The sequence below is a fragment of the Stylophora pistillata genome, chromosome 8 (assembly GCF_964205215.1).
Source record: "Stylophora pistillata chromosome 8, jaStyPist1.2, whole genome shotgun sequence".
NCBI lineage: Eukaryota > Metazoa > Cnidaria > Anthozoa > Scleractinia > Pocilloporidae > Stylophora > Stylophora pistillata.
Window position 1 is genome coordinate 7145666 of NC_142526.1, and position 21127 is coordinate 7166792.

General features: G+C 37.3%; 2 protein-coding genes across 2 annotated transcripts; one reads left to right on the plus strand and one right to left on the minus strand.

Annotated features, from left to right (window-relative positions):
* Nucleotides 1-11059: 11059 nt before the first annotated feature.
* Nucleotides 11060-14205, plus strand: LOC148724740 (uncharacterized). Its single transcript, XM_088729626.1, has 2 exons — nucleotides 11060-11472; nucleotides 12015-14205. Exons 1-2 carry the CDS (start codon nucleotides 11354-11356, stop codon nucleotides 13261-13263), a joined length of 1368 nt encoding a protein of 455 aa, XP_088585752.1. The 5' UTR covers nucleotides 11060-11353; the 3' UTR covers nucleotides 13264-14205.
* Nucleotides 13480-15791, minus strand: LOC111335924 (uncharacterized). Its single transcript, XM_022941924.2, has 2 exons — nucleotides 15549-15791; nucleotides 13480-15291 (listed from the first exon to the last, which is right to left on the minus strand). Exons 1-2 carry the CDS (start codon nucleotides 15720-15722, stop codon nucleotides 14215-14217), a joined length of 1251 nt encoding a protein of 416 aa, XP_022797659.2. The 5' UTR covers nucleotides 15723-15791; the 3' UTR covers nucleotides 13480-14214.
* Between the last annotated feature and the right edge of the window lie 5336 nt (nucleotides 15792-21127).

Consider the following 21127-nt stretch of genomic DNA (forward strand, 5'->3'; position numbering starts at 1 on the left):
ATACAGCACGTATTCAAGCGAATTCAGCGAAAATCAGCCTTCACCAAAGAGACAGATCGGATTCTGAGCCTGTTTGGGGTGAGATCTGATATTCTTTATTACAACTGTCTGCGAAAAAGACAGGGCAGTGGTGCATTCTTAATAATATTGTCTCCATCAGATTCCAGAGGAAAACAAGTGTTTGCTCGGAAGTTCATTTACATTGTTGTCTTGTAGAGGATATGACGCGCAAAATGGGATCTTGTCAAATGTGTAGCACAACCAGTGCACTTTTTTAGGTACCATTTACGGCTGTATACATATACCATTGCAAACGTGTTTTGCCTCATTCATTCAAAGCCTTATGCTTGACAAGTCATTATTCAGAAGAGGGAAACCGAAAATACCCAATCTGTGTAATAATTTTTTTGCAGGAGTAACATATTACAATTTGCTGTACAATGTTTTACAAATTGCGTAGACCGACGATTATTCCAAAATGCCACAGCCTTCATTGCAAAAAGCGTTACTCACCTTTATCACAAAATGATGCCGCCATGTGTATTACAAAATGTCCAAATTATTACAAAATGCCGAAACCATCACTACAAAATGCGTACTTTTTCTCTGCTAGTTTCCCCCTAAATTGCTTTCCTAGTAGCTATTTTAAAATCTTCGAAATTGGTGTAAGGGATTAAGACTGGTTTATAGTCTTCTTGCAGTTTTTCCACCAAGTTAAACAAAGGAGGTAGCACAGCTTTGTATTAACATGATATCTTGTAAAAAAAACTACGCGCGTTTCATCGTTGGTGATTAACTTCTCTCTTCTATTGGAGGTTTCTCCTCGCAAGAAAGAGAAACGAAACAGAACGCAGAAGATGTTATGATATTTTTCAGGGATTTGATTATTGTTTTTACTGTACTTATTATTTAACTGATCAGGGTCGTAATTTGTGTTCACTCGGGTTATTTTTCAATCTTTGTTTAGCAGGAAATTTTTTTATTTCAGTCTATGGATTTTAGTTTCCTGTGTCATAGGTTCAGAATTAACACCGAATAAAACATGATTTGTATATATTTTGTTTTTAAATTTTTCTCACTCGTCTCTGAAAATTCAAATATTTTGGATCGAAACTTTTTTTGTGAAAAAAAAAATATGGGAGAGGATTCCGAATTTCAAACAAATTAATAAGTCGAGAAGGATTCGATTTTTTATTCATCTTAGTATATTGATAACTAGTAATCTGTCTTTTGAGATCAAGTTTTTTTAAGTTCAGAATCAACACCGAAAAAGACACGATTTATATATTTTGTAAGGTAGGTTGATAAATAAACTTGACTAATGTTCTTCTCTCGTCTCTGAAAACTGAAAATCAGATATTTCAAATCGAGACCCCGTGAAAAAAAATTATGACAGAGGATTCCGACTTTCAAACAATCTCACAAGCGGACAAAGATTCGATATTTTCATCCTTAGCATATTTTCTTTCAGTCCCATTATTTCAGTGATAATTCTCCCTACTGTCTGCCATATAATTCTTATGAAGTCAGTTAGGAGAATTTGGTACTAGGTCAACTGATACTCCCCTATTTGACACTTTTCTTTATTGTCATAACTTGTGTGTTTGATTTTGTGGTGATATTCTTAGGAGAAATTCTATCCTGATCACTCATGGGAATTCAAGGGTTAATATTTGTTTTATTAAAGATCAAGTTCAAAAATTGTTATGGCACTGGTTATTTTCATAAATATTTGTTTTACAGGCACGGTTTTTTTATTTTGGTTTCGTTCATAAAACGATCAGGATACTAAACTTGGAAACTTCTACGTTTGTTGTTTGGTAAGTAGCTTAAAAAATTATTCATCCACGCTCCCTTTTTTCTTAATTCAGACAAAAACTTGGTTATATTTGGTGATAGAGGATTTAAACGTGAAAGCATTCTTTGAAACGAGGTTCTCGATGGGTTTAACCGTTAGTTGTAAAACGACAAAAACGATTAACCGTTAAGCGTAGAAAAAACTAGCCATAAAAATTATCTTGTTCATCGCAACCGAAAATAATTAACCCTTGCCGTGATATGCCCGAGATTCCAACCGCTGGCCATAAACACCACCACCCCACTGAGACCCGCCTAGACCTGCTGACGATTTGTTGTTTCGGTGGTCTAAATAATTAAACTGTGATACTCTGTCATTTTTTTTTTTTTTTATCGATCAAGTTATCATTTTGCTCTTCATTCGCGTGACTCTAGCTATTTGCATTCATCTTTCTTTACAGGTTTTTACTTCAATTTCTTGCTTTTGGTTTCTGGAGTCACACGAACAACGCATCAAACTCGGCACGTGCCACGTGCCGAGTTCAACGGTTTGTTTGAAAGGTAAGCAGCTAATAAGCATTAAAATATAAAAAAATGATTTTCCTTTTTTAAACATTCTAAAATAATTTATATGGAAACTTGATCTAATTAGTGATAGGAATGCAAGAGATCCTAACGATCTCAGAAATTGAGGAAAATTTTCCGTCATAAAGTTTGACGCGAACATAGATTTGTAAACAAAATAAACTGGTTTTTGCTACCCCTAAACCTTCACCTCGAAGATCGGATGAGCAATTCTCCCTTCTTGGTCACATACATCTGATCACTTTGCGTATTCTCATCACCTGTTTGCATGATAATGCTTTTAATATTGAACAGGAGAAGCTATTTGTAAATCAACTCTGACATGTAGGGTTTAAATAAGGCAAATCAAATTTTATAACATAACTAAGGCAGAGCGCGCGCTCTGATTGGTTAATTCAGCATCTACTATTGGCCCATGGGTGTATGCTGCTGACGTAAGCAAATGCTAAGACTATTTTTCCGCGCGCTTGTTTTTTCTGATCATGTAAGATTTGTTAAATAAAAGGGAACTCTTTTGTTGCAATGTATCAATGTTATGTTATAAAACAAATGGTAAACACCACAGCGTACACTATTGAGTTATGGATGCACTTGGGAGGTTTGCTGAGTCGCTCTCGGCTATCGCCTCGCGCGACTCTGACGCTTCTTTTGTGCTTAGCAACCTCCCGCGCTCATCATAACTCAATAGCGTGAGCTGTGTTGTTTACCATTTGTTAATCAACAATGGTAATTGAACTGAGTGGAGTGCAACTTTTACAGGTAATCACATGATTTCGAGTGCAATTTGGAATAACTTAGCGCGAGTAAATTTTTTTAGGGACTAAAAAATCGCATGAGCCCGTAGGGCAAGTGCAATTTGTGGTCTTTGAAAAAATTTACAAGTGCTTATTTATTCCAAATTGCACGAGAAAATCATGTGATTATGTATTAATAATATACATGAAAAATACGAGGTAGTTTCTTATAACTACTCAAAAGAAAAGCACGCGCTTCAGGTGCAAAAATAATTTATTCAAACCCTGCAAGTGACATTGACTTTGACATTGACCAATCATTCTGACCAACCAGAATGTTTGGTTTGTTTCTATCTTTACACTGAATTAGCCCTCTTCTGCACTGAATTAACCCTCTTCTGCACTGAATTGAGCCACGAAGGGCTAGGTGGTAACCTCTTTGGCGTTCTTTATGGATTACCTCTTAGTCTCGATCATTACAAACGCTTAGAAAAAGAAACTCGCCGAATATCCACCTCGCGCTTGGACAAGAACGCATGTTTACATTCAAGAGTGACGGGACTAGTTTTTCTTTCAGTTTTCAACTTCTGGCACTAACCAAACGACCAGGATACAAAACGTGCACGTGTTTGTTTTAAAAGGTGAGCTGTCTTTCTTTTATAGTTCAATGGCTTCCGCTCATTATTTTCACTTTTCCCGAATGAATTAACGTTTTCATTGTGTCAGATAATATATGGAGAAAATAACAGCTCCCGGCGTAACTAAAGTAATTCGGAAAAATAATGACTCTGTTGCGTCCCATATAAGAAAATATAAATTTTTCATCTTTCATTAAAGGATGTTTAACAAAATCATTCTATCTGTAGGTTTCACTGTCTGCCCAAAATAAGCCCATGTGGTGGTTGAAAAAATAAGTGTCCTGTGAAATAAATCTAACGGTCAACTCAATGAATCGAAAAGCGAAGTTCTAAATCCGAGATACTTTTGATACATTTTATCTCAATCGCTTGCAGATGAAACATCAGTAAAACGAATCAGGGGAGGTCAATCAGTGTTAATATGAACCAATTTAAAATTTTTTATTTATCCTTCTGTCATCTAAAAGACACTTCATTATTTTTAACAAGGGGAGGCAGCAGGGTGGAGGATTTTGGAGGGTCACATGAGTTTTAGCGGGGAAACAGTGGGGCTCAGCTGTCGCCATCAGAGTATGAATAAGGAAGGGACTATAAAAAATTGACTGACCAATAACTGCCAACGAGACAAGGACCATAAAAATATTTGACAAACCTTTTTTGTGGAAGAGAAAAGCCGAAAATACCTACACTGTGTAATAATGATCTTTTTTGCAGGAGCAACATCGCACAATTTGCTTAGGGTGTTGTTACAAAGTGCGTGGGCTGACGATTATGTTAGAAGCCCTCCTCAAGGTACATGCGTGCTGCTTCAAGTATTATCAGTTACTCCCCTATTTTATACTTTTCGTTATTCTCGTAATCTGTGTGCTTGATTTTGTGTTAATATATAATTCTTTTTTTTTTTCTTAATTCTGACAAAAACTTGGTTATATTCGGGGGTAGAGGATTTAAACGGGAAAGCAATCTTTGAAACGAGGTTCTCGATGGGTTTAACCGTTAGCCGTAAAACGACAAAAAAGATTAACCGTTGAGCGTAGAAAAAAACTAGCCATAAAAATTATTTTGTCCATCACAACCAAAAGTAATTAACCGTTAGCGGTAATATGCCCGAAATTCCAACCGCTGGCCATAAACATCATCACCCCACTGAGACGCTCTTAGACTTGCTGACGATTTGTTCTTTCAGTGGTCTAAATAATTTAACTGAGATTCTCTGTCACTTTTTTTAATCGATCAAGTTAACAATTTGTTCTTCACCCGCGTGACTCTTGTTATTTGCCTTCATCTTTCTTTTGCAGATTTTTATTTCAATTTCTTGCTTTTGATTTCTGAAGTCACGCGAACTGAACGCATCGAACTTTATCGGACTGTTTATATGGAAAGCAGCTGAAAAAGAGAAACAAACTAAAATTAAAAAAAAATTATTTTCTATTTTTAAACAATCAAAACATTTTTACGGAAACTTGTTTTAATCAGTGATAGACTAGGAATACAAGAGATCCAAACAATCTCAGATATTGAGGAAGACTTTCTGTTGCAAAGTTTGACATAGATCTTAAACTTTAAACTTTAAACTCTTGAACCCTTAAACCTTCATCTCCAAGATCTGATTCGCAATTTTTCCCCCTTGGTACCAAATTTTTCTTCAGCGTAGAGAATTTGATGTTCGATCAAGATGGCATCCTTAATCTGATAAGTTTGTGTATTCTCAGCACCTGTTCGCATGATAATGTTTTGATGCTGAAAACGAGAAGCCATTTGTGAATCAACTCTGTCGGGTGGAGGGTTAAATAAGACATAAGGCAAGTCAAATTTTAGGAGCACAATATCGATTATAATCGTTACAAACGCTAAGAAAAGGAACTCAGTGAATATCCAGCCTTCTTCACCTCACGCTTAGACGAGAGTGCTTATCTATTTGTGGTTAAAATTGACAGGTTAAGTTTTTCTTTCAGTTTCCAACTTCTGGTTTCACTTATCAAACGACCAGGAAACTGAACGCGGCATGTGTTTGTTTTAAAAGCTGAGGTGTCGTTCTCTTACGGATCTGTGGCTTTCGCCTGTTATTTTCACTTTTCCTGAATGAATTTACATATTTATTCTGTCTGACAAATATTAGAAGAGTTTAAAAGCTCTTGGCGCAACTAAAATAATTTGGAAAAATAAATGGCTCCGTTACATCGCATATAGAAAGAACTAGACGCATAGCTGCGTGAACTCGGGCTTTCAACATCGCACATCTGGAGTTATCTTTAGGGGACTGCCTATTTCACAGCCATGACTGAAAAAAGGGTGCTATTTTGAACTTGATTAATTTTAACCCCTCTCAACTCAAATATATCATTGTTATGGATACTCTGAAAATATTGTACTAAGCTCTTCTGTGATGATACTTCAAGCAGCACACATGTACCTTGAGGATGGCCTCTACCATAAATATCCCTTGCATGAGAATCAAATATTTTCAAGCCCACATTATTTTTACAATAGAGAGCAACTGTAGTACATCCTATTGTCATGACAAAATTTGTGTAATTTTCGGATATAAGTGATTGAAAGGCTCTATCTAAGGATATACAGTACTGATATCCTTCTATTGTAACTTATTGACGAATAGTACCAGTGTAGCATTCACTGTATTGAAGTTCGTAGGCAGTCTCGAACACATTTAAGAGTGTGGGTAATTCTGTCTGCGTTAAAAATCAATGTCTGGGGGGGGGACTATAGAAAATTGACTGAAAATTAACTGCCTATGAGAGAAGAGTCATAAAAATTATTCAACGCCTTAGTGGAGAATCGACTGAAGTTTATGGAAAAACCAAGAAAATCCTCCAACCCCCCTCTCCCCGCCCGGCGATAAATAACGGCTATCACTTACGAAATTTGCTATCCGAGCCTATCTTGAAGCTCATTACTTTGTTTTGCTAGTGTTACTGATGGAGTAATGTTCAATTGAGTGTCGAGTGTAATCCTAGCTGGCTCTGTTTCTTCCTTACTTCGCTTTGTGACTGGTCATGAAAACACACGCCAATCTCTCAACCAATCAGATGCTAATAACTTGAGGTGGCTAGTACCAGTTCCATCTTTTTGATGGTTTGTAAATATAAAAGAATACAACAAAAAGACTGACCAAGGCCAGTTGAACACTTTTACGAGGTTGAATTATATAATCATTGATTATCCAAAATGTCATTTCGTCACCATTGGTTTCCATGGCAACATTTCCAAAGGAGTATTCAGACTCATTTTTTAGCTTGTTGCTCAAATAATAGTGATAATGCACAAAGATTTAAGAAAGATTCTACGAGGCGGAGTTTCATAAAATATAGAAAAAGCCAATTTTCTCACGGTGCAAACTTTCCTTCCGTAGAATTTACCAGGATTTTTTCTGATGATTCTATTCATTGATAATGTTATATTGGAACAATAAAAGGAAGGGGTCACCGGACTTATTTTTGATGCAATTGCCTTCGTAAATTTAGCAGTTCACACGCGCGTTCTTGTGCATTTAAAAATCCGGATTCTATAACATCGACAGTTGCTGAAGATTCGCTAGGGCTACCGCGCACTATTGAGTGTGCTCGCGCGAGCACCTACGATCTGATGTTTTCAGACGTTTACTGATCAGAAAATCATTTAATGGGAGTCAAGACAGCCTCTTGAGCTCACCTTGAAGTACTTAATCATAACTTCTGGCTAAATTATATCATTTTCCTTGGAGGTTTATAGTCTTTCCTTTCTTCAGGCAGATATTCTTTCACTTGGGTTCCCACTTTTTTCGCTATCGTGAGATTTTGTTCAAATTGGATTTTTCCTTTAGATGTGTAGCAGCCTTTGTGTTGCCGAGAATAGTCTTCTTTATCTTCGTTTCTGTCTCCTGCATACGCAGTGGCCGTTGAATACATCAAATACACGCTGGCAGGCAAACTTCTAACAAAATAAGACAAAAGTAGCGAAGTCCGAAAAAAGATTTGCGCCGCCATATTTGTTTGGAATTTTCACTTCTTTCGCATGCACTGACGATGTATTAGATTTCACTAAGGGCGTTTCATAATGGGGCGTTTTCAAAAATGCCAGTGAAGGAAGGTTGATATTTTCATCCAAACTCAGTGTTTTTGTTTTGCTGTCGATTATCCACAGCGATGCATTTGTGACTATCCTCAGCAATAAAACACCAGAAAACACAGAGAGGAGCAACAGTATGTGGGACACATTTTTCGGTCGACGTTTTTAAAAGCCTCCTTTTTCACTTGTCCTTGCAGAAAACGGAGCCTCTAAAAGTCGGTGCTTTTTCAAAATGATACTCTTTGAAAACTGGTTTGGAAAGTCTTTGTGTTCATCGGCCATTCTCGGGCGTCCTACTGTAGGTTATGGGTAGCAAAAAAAACTATGCAATTTTCGAACTACAACCCCTTATAAGTGTGGATGTGCAACTTTTCATTAGCTGGTTTTAGCGTAAGTGTTTCTTTTATGTACGTTTATCGCAGTTATAAAAGAAATCATTTGGCGTCGATCAATTTGAAACTTCCACATCCCTCCTGGGCTAAACCCCCCGATATTTGAGCTTTTAAAGATTGATTCGTTCAAATTCTCGTTCCCCCCACGGGCCAAAATTGTGTTCAAATGCCCCACTTAAGCATAACTTTCTGTTCAAGGATTCTTTGAGTTGTCAACGTATGTTATAGAATTAAGCAAAGTCACGAATTAGTTTTTGGTGCTACTGTTGGGTTTTTTCGCTTATAGGCATCTTTCTAAAATCTGAAAAGTTTCTTCCTAGCCATTCGCTCACGAAAGCAGACTTTTTACCTTGAAACTACCACTTGAAAAAATTTTAAAAGCACGGATTCCGCTCAACACATCGGTTCAAATTCCCCATCCTACCCAAGCAAGGTTCAAATTCCCTTCTTTCTAGATACAGACGACAGTCCAATGAATGCCCATGGGTTGCTCGAGGGAGCCGATGATGGTCGTTAAAGTTTCGAATTGATCGGTCCATTCACTGGCTGGAGCAGATGAAGTCTACTCATCCCGAACAACAGCAGTAGCTTAGTGCGCAGACCAAAGATGCGTTGATAATCCAACAGCTATAAAAGAGATTTTACATTCGTAAATTTTATGAAAATCAGGAAAGGGGAAAAGGAAATCTGAAACGAGAATCTGAGGTTCGAAAGTATAGCGGTAATCCGTATAACACTTCAAAATGGCGAATTACAAGGAAAAAGAGTCTGACCAGCAGACTCCACGATTCCCTGTCTCTCGCTCCCCGTTCCTCGTTCCTCTTTCCTTGTTCCTCGTTTTCGTTCCACGTTCGTCGTTTCTCGTTCCTCGTTCCTCGTTCCCCGTTCTTTATTCCCTATTCCCCCTCCCCATTCCTCGTTCCTCCAGTCTCCATTCCCCTTTCCTGGTTTTTGTGACATCCAACAAAAGCGAGACTTTTAAACGTTTGTCAAAGCTGCCATTGACCCTTCAAGTGAATTCAGCGATAATCACCCTTCACCAATGCAACAAATCTGATTCTGAGCCTTTTTTGAGGTGAGATCTAATATTCTTCATTACGATTGTTTGCGAAAAACACGCGGCAGTGTTATATTCTTAGTGACACTGACTCCATTAGATTCCAAAGGAAAACAAGTATTTTCATGGAAGTTCATTTACATTGTTGTTTTGTGGAAGATATGGCGCGCAAAAATGTGATCTTGCCAAATGTGTACACAGCCAGTACGCTTTTCTAAGTGCCATTTACTGCTGTATACATTTTTGTTACCATTATTTCAAACGTGTTTTGCCTTATTCCTTCAAAGCTTTATGCTTGACAAGTCACTATTCAGAGGAGGGAAACCAAAAATACCTTATCTGTGTAATAATATTATTTTTTTGCAATAGCAACATATTACAATTTGCTCTAGGATGTTGTTACAAATTGCGTAAACGGAAGATTATTACAAAATGCTACAGCCATCATTACCAAATACGTTACTCGCCTTAAATACAATAAGATATTGCCGTGTGTATTACAAAATGAGTAAATTATTACAATATGCCGAAATCATTACAACAAAATGTGTACGTTTCCTCTGCCAGTTTCTCCCTAAATAACTTTCTTAGTTGCTAGTACTCTAGTGAATCTTTGAAATTAGTGTTAAGGTTGAAGATTATTTTTACTATCATCTCACAGTTTTTTCACCGGGTTAAACAAAGGAGATAGCAAAGCCTTGTACTAATATGATATCTTGTAAAAAAAAAAACTACGCGCGTTTCATCGTTGGTGATATGACTTCTCTCTTCTGTCGGTGGTTTCTCTTTTAAGAAACAGAAATGAGGAAACAAAACGGAGAAGATGTTATGATATATTTTATGGATTTGATTATTGTTATTACCAATGTTATTATTTTACTGATCAGGGTCATTATTTGTCTTCATTCGGGTTATTTTTCTCCTGTCTTTGTTTTACAGGAATTTTTTTTTCGGTTTCTTTATTTTAGTTTCGTACACGGTCATAAGAATAAACACCAGAAATATCACGATTTATAAATTTTTTTAAATTTTATTTCGATCAAAACCGCTTTGTGGAAAAAAAATTATTCCAGAGTATTCCGAAATTCAAAAAATGTCATAGTCGAGAAAGATTCGATTTTTTTCATTTTAGTATATTTAACAATTATTCCACGAGCGCGCGTTGGATATGAGATGATAGATAGCCAACGAGGCGCGTAGCGCCGAGTTGGCTATAATCATCTCATATCCAACAAGCGCGAGTGGAATAATTGTTTTATTAAAAACGCTCCCAAGATATTAGACAAATCTTACCAAATCTTAAATTTTTTAGCTCCCTTTTAATTTTAACTCGACGCGCACGCCACCACATTTGTAGATTATGGTATATTGGCTCATATACCATAATGGCTAAGCCAATAAAAAGTCTTGAATTGCATTATCCAATGATTCAGTTTTTAATAATTAACAAATATTCCACGAGTGAGCGTTGGATATGAGATGATAGATAGCAAACGGGGCGCGTAGCGCCGAGTTGGCTATAATCATCTCATATCCGACAAGCGCGAGTGGAATAATTGTTTTATTAAAAACGTTAAATTAAATTATCAAATTTTATTAAATTCTTAGCTCCCTTTTAATTTTAAGCTGACACGTACACTTACCATATTTGTAGATTATGGTATATTGGCTGATATACCATAATGGCTAAGCCAATAAAAAGTCTTGAATTGCATTATCCAATCATCTAGTTTTTACTAATGATAATTATCAAAAACTGGATCATTGAATAATATAATTCAAGACTTTTTATAGAGTTCTAAAGTGTGACGTCACGCTGTCATGACGACCAAAATCTGGGTCTAAACAAAACCTGGAGATTGAAAGACGGGCGCCATATCTGATTGTGGTGTTATTGTTTTCCACTAAGTACTCTAAGTATTTTGGGCGTTATATTCCAAAGAATCAAAGAAAAAACCTTAACTGGACTCCATATTTTGGCAGGCTGTAAACTTTCTTCGGCAATATCCGATTTTAGGAAGGAATCGCTGCGTGCGTAGAGGTCGATCGCCGCGGGCAAGGCCACATAGGTCACCAAGATTGAATATGCAGTGCTTCGCTCCCGATTGTAATCACCAGTCGGAATCGCATTGTTGTCAGTTTTTCCTTTTCCCAAATGCAGAGAAGAAAAAGGAAGAATACAGACGTTGGGTTCGCTTGCTAAGGTATGAATACTTCTCTCTATTGAATTTAATCCGGTATGGGAGTGAAATTTTAAACAGTAAATTATCACACGTTGTTTGAGGGTGTAAAGGAGGAAATTTCCATATATTTCGGTTGTCGCTGAGGGCTGATGTTTTTTCTTGACTTCCATAGGCATAAATTTCCATAAACTCCCGTTACTTGTACTGTGGAATAAAAATAAAAAAAAGGACACAGCTGCCTGTCATTGTACTGATTGGTGTCACCTATGATCGATAAGATTAGTGTAATGGTATTTACAAATAGAGCCTTTCTCACATTTACGAGCTAGCATTTTGTCGCTGTTGAAGCTTGTCATCCAAAATTTTTCCCTCTCGAAATATGCCTCAAACCATTTCCTGGGATTTTCAAAATAATTATACACAGACCTCTGTTGTTGTTTAGTTAGATGATTTTAACAGTTCATTGAAGCTGAGCGATTTCTTTCGTTAGAAAGACAGGAAATGAGTTGATAAAATGGGACTGTCTTATGCTCATATCAAGGATTATCACAATCTTTTGTTAGGAGAGCTGATAGAGATCCCAGCAAGTACTCGAAAGTGTGCAGTTGCCATTTTAAAGATGGAAAGAAATCTAATGGCCCCACTATCTTTAAAAGGAATGCCACTAAATTATTCCCCTCACAAGAACCCCCAGTGCAGAAGAAAAAGAAGCCTGTTTCAGAGGCTAAGTTACCTACAGTTAAAGATATCTTAGCCAGTATTAGTGCAACTACATCAGCAGAATCTTCAGAAGCCCAGGATGATAGTAACAATCCTCCAACTGAGCAAATAATTTTAGAGGCAGAATTGCACTTAGCAAAGCAAGAGCTGAGCAGTCAACAGGACACCATAGAGTATCAAAAGACACACTACTCTGTCTCGATGATGACATCTGAAGTATTGAGAATGGAAACTGGCCTACCAACAAAGGAGATCTTCAATATTGTAGTGAATTATGCTTCTAAATTCAAGAATTCCATTTCTTATTATTGTGGTTGGAAAGTTGAAGCAATCACCTTTGAGGATCAAATCTTCATAACACTTATGAAGTTGCGGCAAAACTATACCAACATGCACCTGGCACAGCTGTTCTCATGCAGTGTTGGAACAATTTCTAACATTGTTATAACCTTTGTGCATGTCTTGCATAGATTGTTGTTTGATGACCTCATGAGAGTGATTCCTTCCAGGAACAAGAACAAGCTCTGTTCACCCTCATCATTTTCAGAGTTCTCAAGCTGCAGAATAATTATTGATTGCACAGACATTGAAGTTGCTACACCAAGCCTTATGAGTCAGCAAAATGTCACATACTCGAGTTATCGTGGAATGAATTCATTCAAAGTATTGACTGGGGTAGCACCAAATGGGGTGTTGACCTACATCAGTGACCTCTACCCTGGATCTATCTCTGACAAAGAGATTGTTCAACAGTCGGGTCTGTTAAAACATTTTGTTGCTGGTGATCTGATTTTAGCAGACAAAGGATTTCTCATTCAAGACATTGTTCCTAGGGGTGTGTCTGTGAACATTCCACCATTTCTTGAACATGAGAAATTCACTGAAAGTGAGGCCAAGTTAACCCAGTCAATTGCTAGATGTCGCATACACGTTGAAAGGGCAAATGCAAGGCTTAAAGATTTTAAAATTCTCAGTTTTGTCCCTCCATACTTAAGGTCTCACATTGACAAAGTGTTTCAGTTGTGTGGAACTATCGTTAACTTGCAATTCCCTTTGATTAAAGAGGGGTGTGCAGGAACAGACTATGACTGAGTATAAACAAGGGAAATGCTCCTTTTAGTACTTTGACAAATTGTCTGTCCAAGTAACATTTAGCAGTTTGTATTATAACTTGTTTTTCTTCTATTGCCATAAATATGTAGTAAGGAGGTTAAACTTTATGTACTTGGAAAAGTACATTAAGGGACAGACCCTCTCACTAGGCCTCCATGGTATATTCTAGCATTTAAGAAATTAGAAAAAGTGACATTATCTTGTTCAAGTTAACACTGTAATGGTGCCAAAGAAATGTTACAACATTTGTTTAATTTTATGACAACCCTTAAAACCCTAATCTGCCCACCATTCTCTAGACATGATCAGGAGAATTTCTGCTTCAAGCCTTTCAATCAGTTATCAGTATGCAATTTCTCCACACAATATCATTACATTGCTAAGCAAACTAGTAATGGGAATTGTGATAAGTATCAGCTTAAAGATATTCAATTGATCTCAACCATCAAATTCTCTGAAAAGTAACATGTAAGGAAATACATGAAAATTACTGGGGAGAATTACTACTTGGAGCTTGGGAGTGAAAGGGTTTAGCTTTGAAGTCCATTGATTACCCCCAGCTATTTGATTAAAAAAATGTTTCGTTGACAGATTTTACAAAAAGTAAGCGATTAAGTGTTACATTACACAGTCTTTCTGGTGCAATAGTTATATCTTAATTAAACTTTAAGGGCAAAGGATTTTTTTTCCTGGTACTCAGATCACATCCCCACTCTAGAGCAAGTACATGCATATATTTGTCAAAGTCTCACATATAAGACTCTACATACCAAAATATGTTTTGTAATTTTTCATGCAGAGCTCTTGGTAACATGTGTGATAATTTTGCCAAATGTGCCCCAAATTGGTGAGGTTTATTCATAGGCTTGTGAACTAAAGTGCAATTGATTATTATAAAGTGCAATAAATCATTTTAACATATTCTACCATTTAAAGTTCTCCTTCGATAATTTTGGGGAAAAGGTGTTTTAAATAGAAATCCTTTAGTTCTTGGATCCTAACCTCCCAACCATCATCACGCTGGATTTCAAGAACAATAAAGTCTTTCAAGGTCCAAACAACAAAGAAGCATTTCTTTCTCTTTGTAAAATACATGTGCCCTTGGACTTGGTGCCAGTAGACGTGGTCACGTTTCAAAACAGTTTTCCCATCCTTCTTTTCTAAGCAAAAGTTATTTGACTCGAAAGCTTCTTCAATAGTCATGTCTCGCTGTGTATAAGGACACTTGGCTTCAAGTACACTTTCATCACCAACTAATCCATCTGGGGATGCACCTAGGACACCTGACTCGTGCAGCCACACCCCTGTTTCCACTACTGCTAAGCCAGTCTTCATTGTGAATGCCTTAAGGGCTTCAGACTCATTAGTGACCCCCCACTGGACAGCTTTCACTCTTGAAAGGTCGTATTCGCCAAGAAGACGTTTAATCAAGGAAGGGGTAACACGCTTAACATTTAGAACTGACCCAAAATTGCTTGCTGTCAGTCGACCCTTCCTGATCATTTGCCAAGAGGGATTGTCCCTTTGTCCAGAAGTGAGGCGACTTACATCTTCAATTGTCCTCCAGTCGACTTTGACCCTCTCCAGGAAATACTGCCGTTGTACTCCAGCTCCTTGCAGTTGCAAAAATTCCTCTTGGAAGATCACTTCATCCACAGTGGCAACTGGCAATGAACCAGACTGGGTTTCAGGTTCAGGGCTCATGAGCCAGTATAACCCAGTAAATTTGCCATAATTTTTCAATTTATGAAAAAAGTCGCTGCGTTCTTCGCAACTCGGGTCTCTCGAAAGAGCCCTATATCCGGGTTTTGCTGGCGGGAACATTTCTTGCACCGATGGCAGCGGCACGTTTGTGGCTTTACGCTTTCTCCACTGGCATTCAATATCAGTTCGACTAAGCTTATAAATGCCATGAATAAACAGAGCAGCAGCATGACTACACTTAAACTTCCCTCTTGGGCACTCACAGTCCGTTGACTTGATAGCTTTTTCCTCATCTAAATAAATCTTAAGAAGTGGAAAAAAACAGATCTTATTTTACGAACTTTAGGGCATCTGCGAGTTGATTAAGTAAGAGTGACGTTCCAAACATCGGTTGTATTTAGACTTAAATATCACGATTACGGCTTTCTATGAAATAATTGTCCACTGAAAACGTTTACACGGAAGGTCAATAATGGACGTATGAATCGTGCACAAGAATACGTTTAAGAAGAATGAATCAAACGTACCACAACATCTAGGAGAACGTATTGATTACTCACCGTCACTTTGTAGATCTTTTTCTTCATGCTGGCATGAACCTCTCCACGAATCACGCTATCGTTATAGAAAAAGCTTTCAATATGGTTTGATTGATAGTGATTTTCACCTCTGGTTAAAGATTTTTGCTCATCCACGAAAAAAGAAGCCAACGATGATATCGAGAGCGCCGCCATTTTGGGTGCTAGTCGTTTTGTTTAGACCCAAGTTATTTGGTTGCTTGGAAACATGACGTAACGACTTTAGAACTCTATTGGCGTAGCCATTATGGTATATCAGCCAATATACCATAACCTAATATCTGTACATTGTAACATACGGCTTCTTCTTACAAAATAATGTCGAGAAGATCTGTCTTATATCTTGGGGACGTTTTTCTTAAATAAAACAACTATTCCACACGCGCTTGTTGGATATGAGACGATTATAGCCAGCTCGGCGCTACGCGCCTCGTTGGCTATCCATCATCTCATATCCAACGCGCACTCGTGGAATAATTGTTAACTATTAATCTGTCTTTTAAGACCAAGTTTCTTAGTTTCATTTGTCAACCAACACCGAGAAAGACACGATTTATATATCTTTGTAAGGTAAGAGGATAAATAAACTTGCGTAATGTTTTTCTCTCGTCTCTGAAAAATGAAATATTACAGATCGAAACTCCGTGAAAAACATTATGACAGGATTCCGAATTTGAAACAATCTCATAAGTCTAGAAAGATTCGATATTTTCATCCTAGTATATTTAGTTCTTTTTAAGCGAGCGGGAGGTCTGTATGGGAGAATCTTGACCGAGGTCGCCAGTACAGACCGAACGCAGTGAAATCTGTACCAGCGACCGAGGTCAAGATTCTCCCATGCAGACCGACCTAGCTCGGTTAATAAGATATCTATCATATGGCTGTGTCTTAAATGCCAATTTTTTATATTCTTTGTACCTTTTATTTCTAGACCGGTCTAGCTGCCAGTCTAGATGGAAAAATCTAGACCGCTTTCAACATTGATTTCAGACAATCAAATTCGTGAATTCAGTAGTTCCCAGTCCTTGTGAGACACAGCCATATAATAATTAACAATTATTCCAGGAGCGCGTTGGATATGAGATGATTATAGCCAACACGGCACTACGCACCTCGTTGCCTATCTATCCTCTTACATCCAACAAGCGCGAGTGGAGTAATTGTTTTATTAAAAACGTTAACTTAAATTATTAAATTTTATTAAATTTTTAGCTCCCTTTCAATTTTAAGCTAACAAGTACTCTTTACCATATTTGTAGATTATGGTATATTGGCTGATATACCATAATGGCTAAGCCAATAAAAAGTCTTGAATTGCATTATCCAATGATCTAGTTTTTAATAATGGTTATTATTAATACGTGTTTTCTACGGTGGCCTATAGAGGACATGCCACATCTTTTCTTGTCGCGCGATAAATGGAAATTATCGTAGCACTTTATATTAGTTGTAAAACTTCTTTATTCTCCGACGCGTTCCGTCTAACTGTCGTAGAATTATTCAGGGAATATTACAAGCATAACTAGACGCCTGCACTTAATTATAAGCCAACGTTGGTGGTTATTACGTGGGCCAATGACCACAAAGGCTTAGCCGGACTTACGAATAAGAAAAGGCGAAGTTGTAAAAAATTGCAGAAAGACTGCTCACTAATTTATATTTAAAAAAATAGGCCCTGACGCATAAGCACTCGTTACAGCTGGCGCAAGCCTATTTCAATTCCATGAAAACACAGAAGAAAGCCGTGGATCTCTGAGTAACCCAGATCAAGAGAAAAGTAGTGATGAATGATATCGATCCTCTGGAGAGTATTAGGCAAGCCATTGACAACGTAAGGCGATAATACAGCGCTGGATAAATGTATTATTCCAAAAAGTAAAAATCCTTTTAAAGAGTACTTTAACAACGCCATCTTACTGTGTCGACTGCGTGACTGATATCACGCACACGCTGAGTGTGAAATGTCACGCGATAAATTCTTAATTATCGCGCGATATTTTGATTTTATCGCACGACAAAAAAATTGTGGTATGTCCTCTATGGGCTACCGTAGTTTTAAGATCAGGTTCAAACATTGTTATGACACGGGCTATTTTCATAAATCTTTGTTTTGCAGACACGATTTCTTGATTTTGGTTTCATTCAATAAACGATCAGGATACTAAACTTGGAAACTTTTGCATTAGCCGCTAAGCATAGAAAAAATTACCCATAAACATGTGTTTGTTTATCGCAACTGAAAATTATTATCCTTTAGCCGTAATATGCCCGAATTTCTAAGCGCTGGCCATAAAAACCATCACCCCACTGAGACTCTCTTAAATCTGCTGACGAGTTGTTCTTTCAGTGGTCTAAATAATTAAACTGAGATTCTCTGTCATTTTTTTCTATCGACGGATCAAGTTAAGGTGGCTGAACACAGTTTTTGATACCTGTGTTTTTTTCCCCATTTTCTCTAACACCCTTGATCTCTCGGTCACCAAAACTGGCAGCAAGCAAATTAACAAGACAAACTTTGTTTATATGCCTCTTGCTCGCTTGCCTATAACCAAGTGTTTTTACACTGTGCATAGCTAGGGGTGAGCTCGGTTTGCTGGGAAAATTAAACGGACAACCTTTACTTTGCCGTAATTTGGCCACTCAGTTGAGTGGCCGTTTATTTTTAATATCAAATCAAGTTACAGTAAAACCGGAAATAGAAACCTAATCCCAGAAAAGGTGAGGGCAAACACCCATCGAATGAGAACTCGACGTACCTAAGGGAATGTTCAAAAACAATGGGCGGGTTAATAGCGTGGGAAAATGTTTGCCCTGCACCGAAGCTTAACTAAAAGAGGCCCGAAATCATATGTTCGAATGTTTAAGTATTTACCATTATAAGTCATCCGGGATAATGTTAAACGCGGCGCAGGCTGCATAAATTAGTTTATGCCAAACTTTGTTTTTTTTTATAGTTACGCTGACGTATGTGCCATTTTTAGCAGAATTTCTCACTTACTTTAGAAGGAAACTCTGCACACGCTGGTTCTGCAGACTTGTACTGTATACTTTCGGTTAACTTGACTTTATTCTTCACAATCCAACATTACACATTCTGTTCTACGACCTATCTCAATCCCATCTTTCTTCAGTTAGAAAAATGCTATGTTTTATAAGCTACGGATATACACACCCAGATACGCTAAGTCCCGAGTGGTATGATAATTTAAGCTAACTTGACAAAGTTCCAGTTTTGTTTTACACATTCTTCAATGATTCGTGGCCACTAATTTCCTGTTACATCGGCTTGCTTGACAATCATAGTGTTAATTTATGCATGCGGTTTTACTAGCGACTATTTGACTGAATACATCTTTGTTTTTGAAGGCTCGATAACACGACGCCGGTCAATACTTCCTTTGACATTCCACAAATGAATGTTGGCGACAAGAAATAATAACTTACTTAATCAACTACTAAATATGCTGAAACAGGAAAAATTTATTATGAGCACGTGCAAACTTTTCGCGACACCATCGTCATGGCAACATGAATAAATATAAACAGGCCTTTAAAATCGGCTTTGTTCATTTGTAGAAAATCTAGTCATTAGCTTTTCTTTATAATTTGCATGCAACAAGCTTGTAACGATACTCACAAGTTAACCCCATCTTGCTAACAATTTAACAGAGATCTTTAATTATCCCTTGTTGAAGGTTTACTCGATTATCTAGAATTTCCTTTGTTAAAAATCAATTTTTTTCGATACTCCAGTTTCTTATTTCCTAAAGTATTTTCGTGCCAAATTTCGTGAAATTCTAATGAGTGGTTCTCAAGAAATAGGCATATTTCCGAGAAAGCAATTTTTCATTCAATCGCAATTTTTTGACTTACCACGCATGCGCTGCATTTAACCGGCTTCTCTCGGTAACGACGAAAAAGCTGAGAATTGCTGGGTTCTTTGCACTGTTAACTTTTCTAACATGTCTTTGTAATAAAAGATTAAAGCTCTCAATACACTGCGCCAACTATAGAGAAAAATAGCACAGATAGTGCGGATGCGTGTTGAGTAAATAAGACGACCGCTCTATTGACGGCATGTTAGTTTTTTGCAATCCTTGCGCGCGCGCTGAATTGCATCGGCAAAAGCGCGCGCGAAAACTGTGTTCAGCCACCTTAACACTTTGTTCTTCACCCTTGTGACTCTTGCTATTTGCCGTCATTTTTCTTTTACAGGCTTTGATTTCAATTTCTTGCTTTTGATTTCTGAAGTCACACGAACAACGCATCAAACTCAGCACGTGCCACGTGCTGAGTTCAACGGTGTGTTTTTTTAAGATTTAAAATAGCTAAATTTATATATATATATATATATAAAAAAAACAAACAAACAATTAACTAAACTGTATAAAACAAAAAACTATTTTCTTTTTCTATACAATCAAAAATAATGTGTATGGAAACTTTTTTTAAATGAGTGAAAGTTCGATAGGAATGCCAGAGATCTAAACAACCCAGAAATTGAGGAAGATTTTCGGTGGTAAAGTCTGACGCGAACATATACTTGTAGGCAAAATAAAATAGTTTTTGCAGCCCTTAAACCTTCACTTCCAAAATCTGACTAGCAATCCCCTCTTCTCGATCATACACATTTCCTTTAAAGAAGTGTAGAGAATTTGATGTCGGATCAAAATGGCATTCTTACCGCTGATCGGATTGCGTATTTTGTTGGCATGATGATGTTTTGATATTGAAAAGGATAAGCTATTTGTAAATCAACTCTAACAGTTGGAGGGTCGAATGAGACACAAGGTAAATCAAATTTTAAGAGTACAATGTTATTATGTATCCAGCACGTGTTCCAATATTTTTTTTGGGATTTTACAAGAATAGAGTGAAGCGGTGATATTTAAACAATTCTTTCTTTACCGATCAGTCATATCCTTATTTTGTGATAACACTAGTTGATATATAGCTAACACGTGGGTAATATGAAGCGAAATGTTAGCTCTGATGACTGACTGAACGGGCGAGATGGAACCATTTTTCCCGCTCGCAATTAACTTGCTTGTTCTTGAGCAAGAAGAAATTTGCATTGAGCAGCCTTACTAAGTCCATAATCTTTATCGGCAAAGGAATCACAAAAGCGGTAGAAGACAGTCATAGTAAAAAGAGAAATAAATAAACGGCCCTCGTAGGTTTGTCATGTGCTACAAACACAGTTGGCTTTCTTTCCCAGTTCTTGAAATAAACAAATCATTCCTGGATCTTATCAAAGTGAAATGTTTTGGTTATGCAACGAATCCTTTATCAGCCAAGCCTTTTGGGTCAAGAAGCCGCTGGATAATAGCTTCTTTAGCGTTCTTAACGAACCGATGACCAACCATAGGGGAAAAAAGAACTCGGCGAATATCTAGCCTTCTTCCCCTCACCCTTGGACAAGAACACATATTTATTTGCATTCAGTATTGACAGGATACGTTTTTCTTTCAGTTTCCAACTTCTGGTTTCACTACTTAAACGACCAGGAAACTGAACGAGGGACGAGTTTCTTTATAAAGGTGAGCCGTCTTTCTCTTATA

What these genes read in the sequence shown, in the direction of transcription:
- LOC148724740 (XM_088729626.1), top strand. Translation starts at nt 11,354, where the DNA reads ATGCAGTGCTTCGCTCCCGATTGTAATCACCAGTCGGAATCGCATTGT. An exon ending in CGTTGGGTTCGCTTGCTAAG is followed by an intron (nt 11,473 to 12,014) that starts GTATGAATACTT and finishes ATCTTTTGTTAG; the next exon opens with GAGAGCTGATAGAGATCCCA.
- LOC111335924 (XM_022941924.2), bottom strand. Translation starts at nt 15,722, where the DNA reads ATGGCGGCGCTCTCGATATCATCGTTGGCTTCTTTTTTCGTGGATGAG. An exon ending in AAAAGATCTACAAAGTGACG is followed by an intron (nt 15,292 to 15,548) that starts GTGAGTAATCAA and finishes CCACTTCTTAAG; the next exon opens with ATTTATTTAGATGAGGAAAA.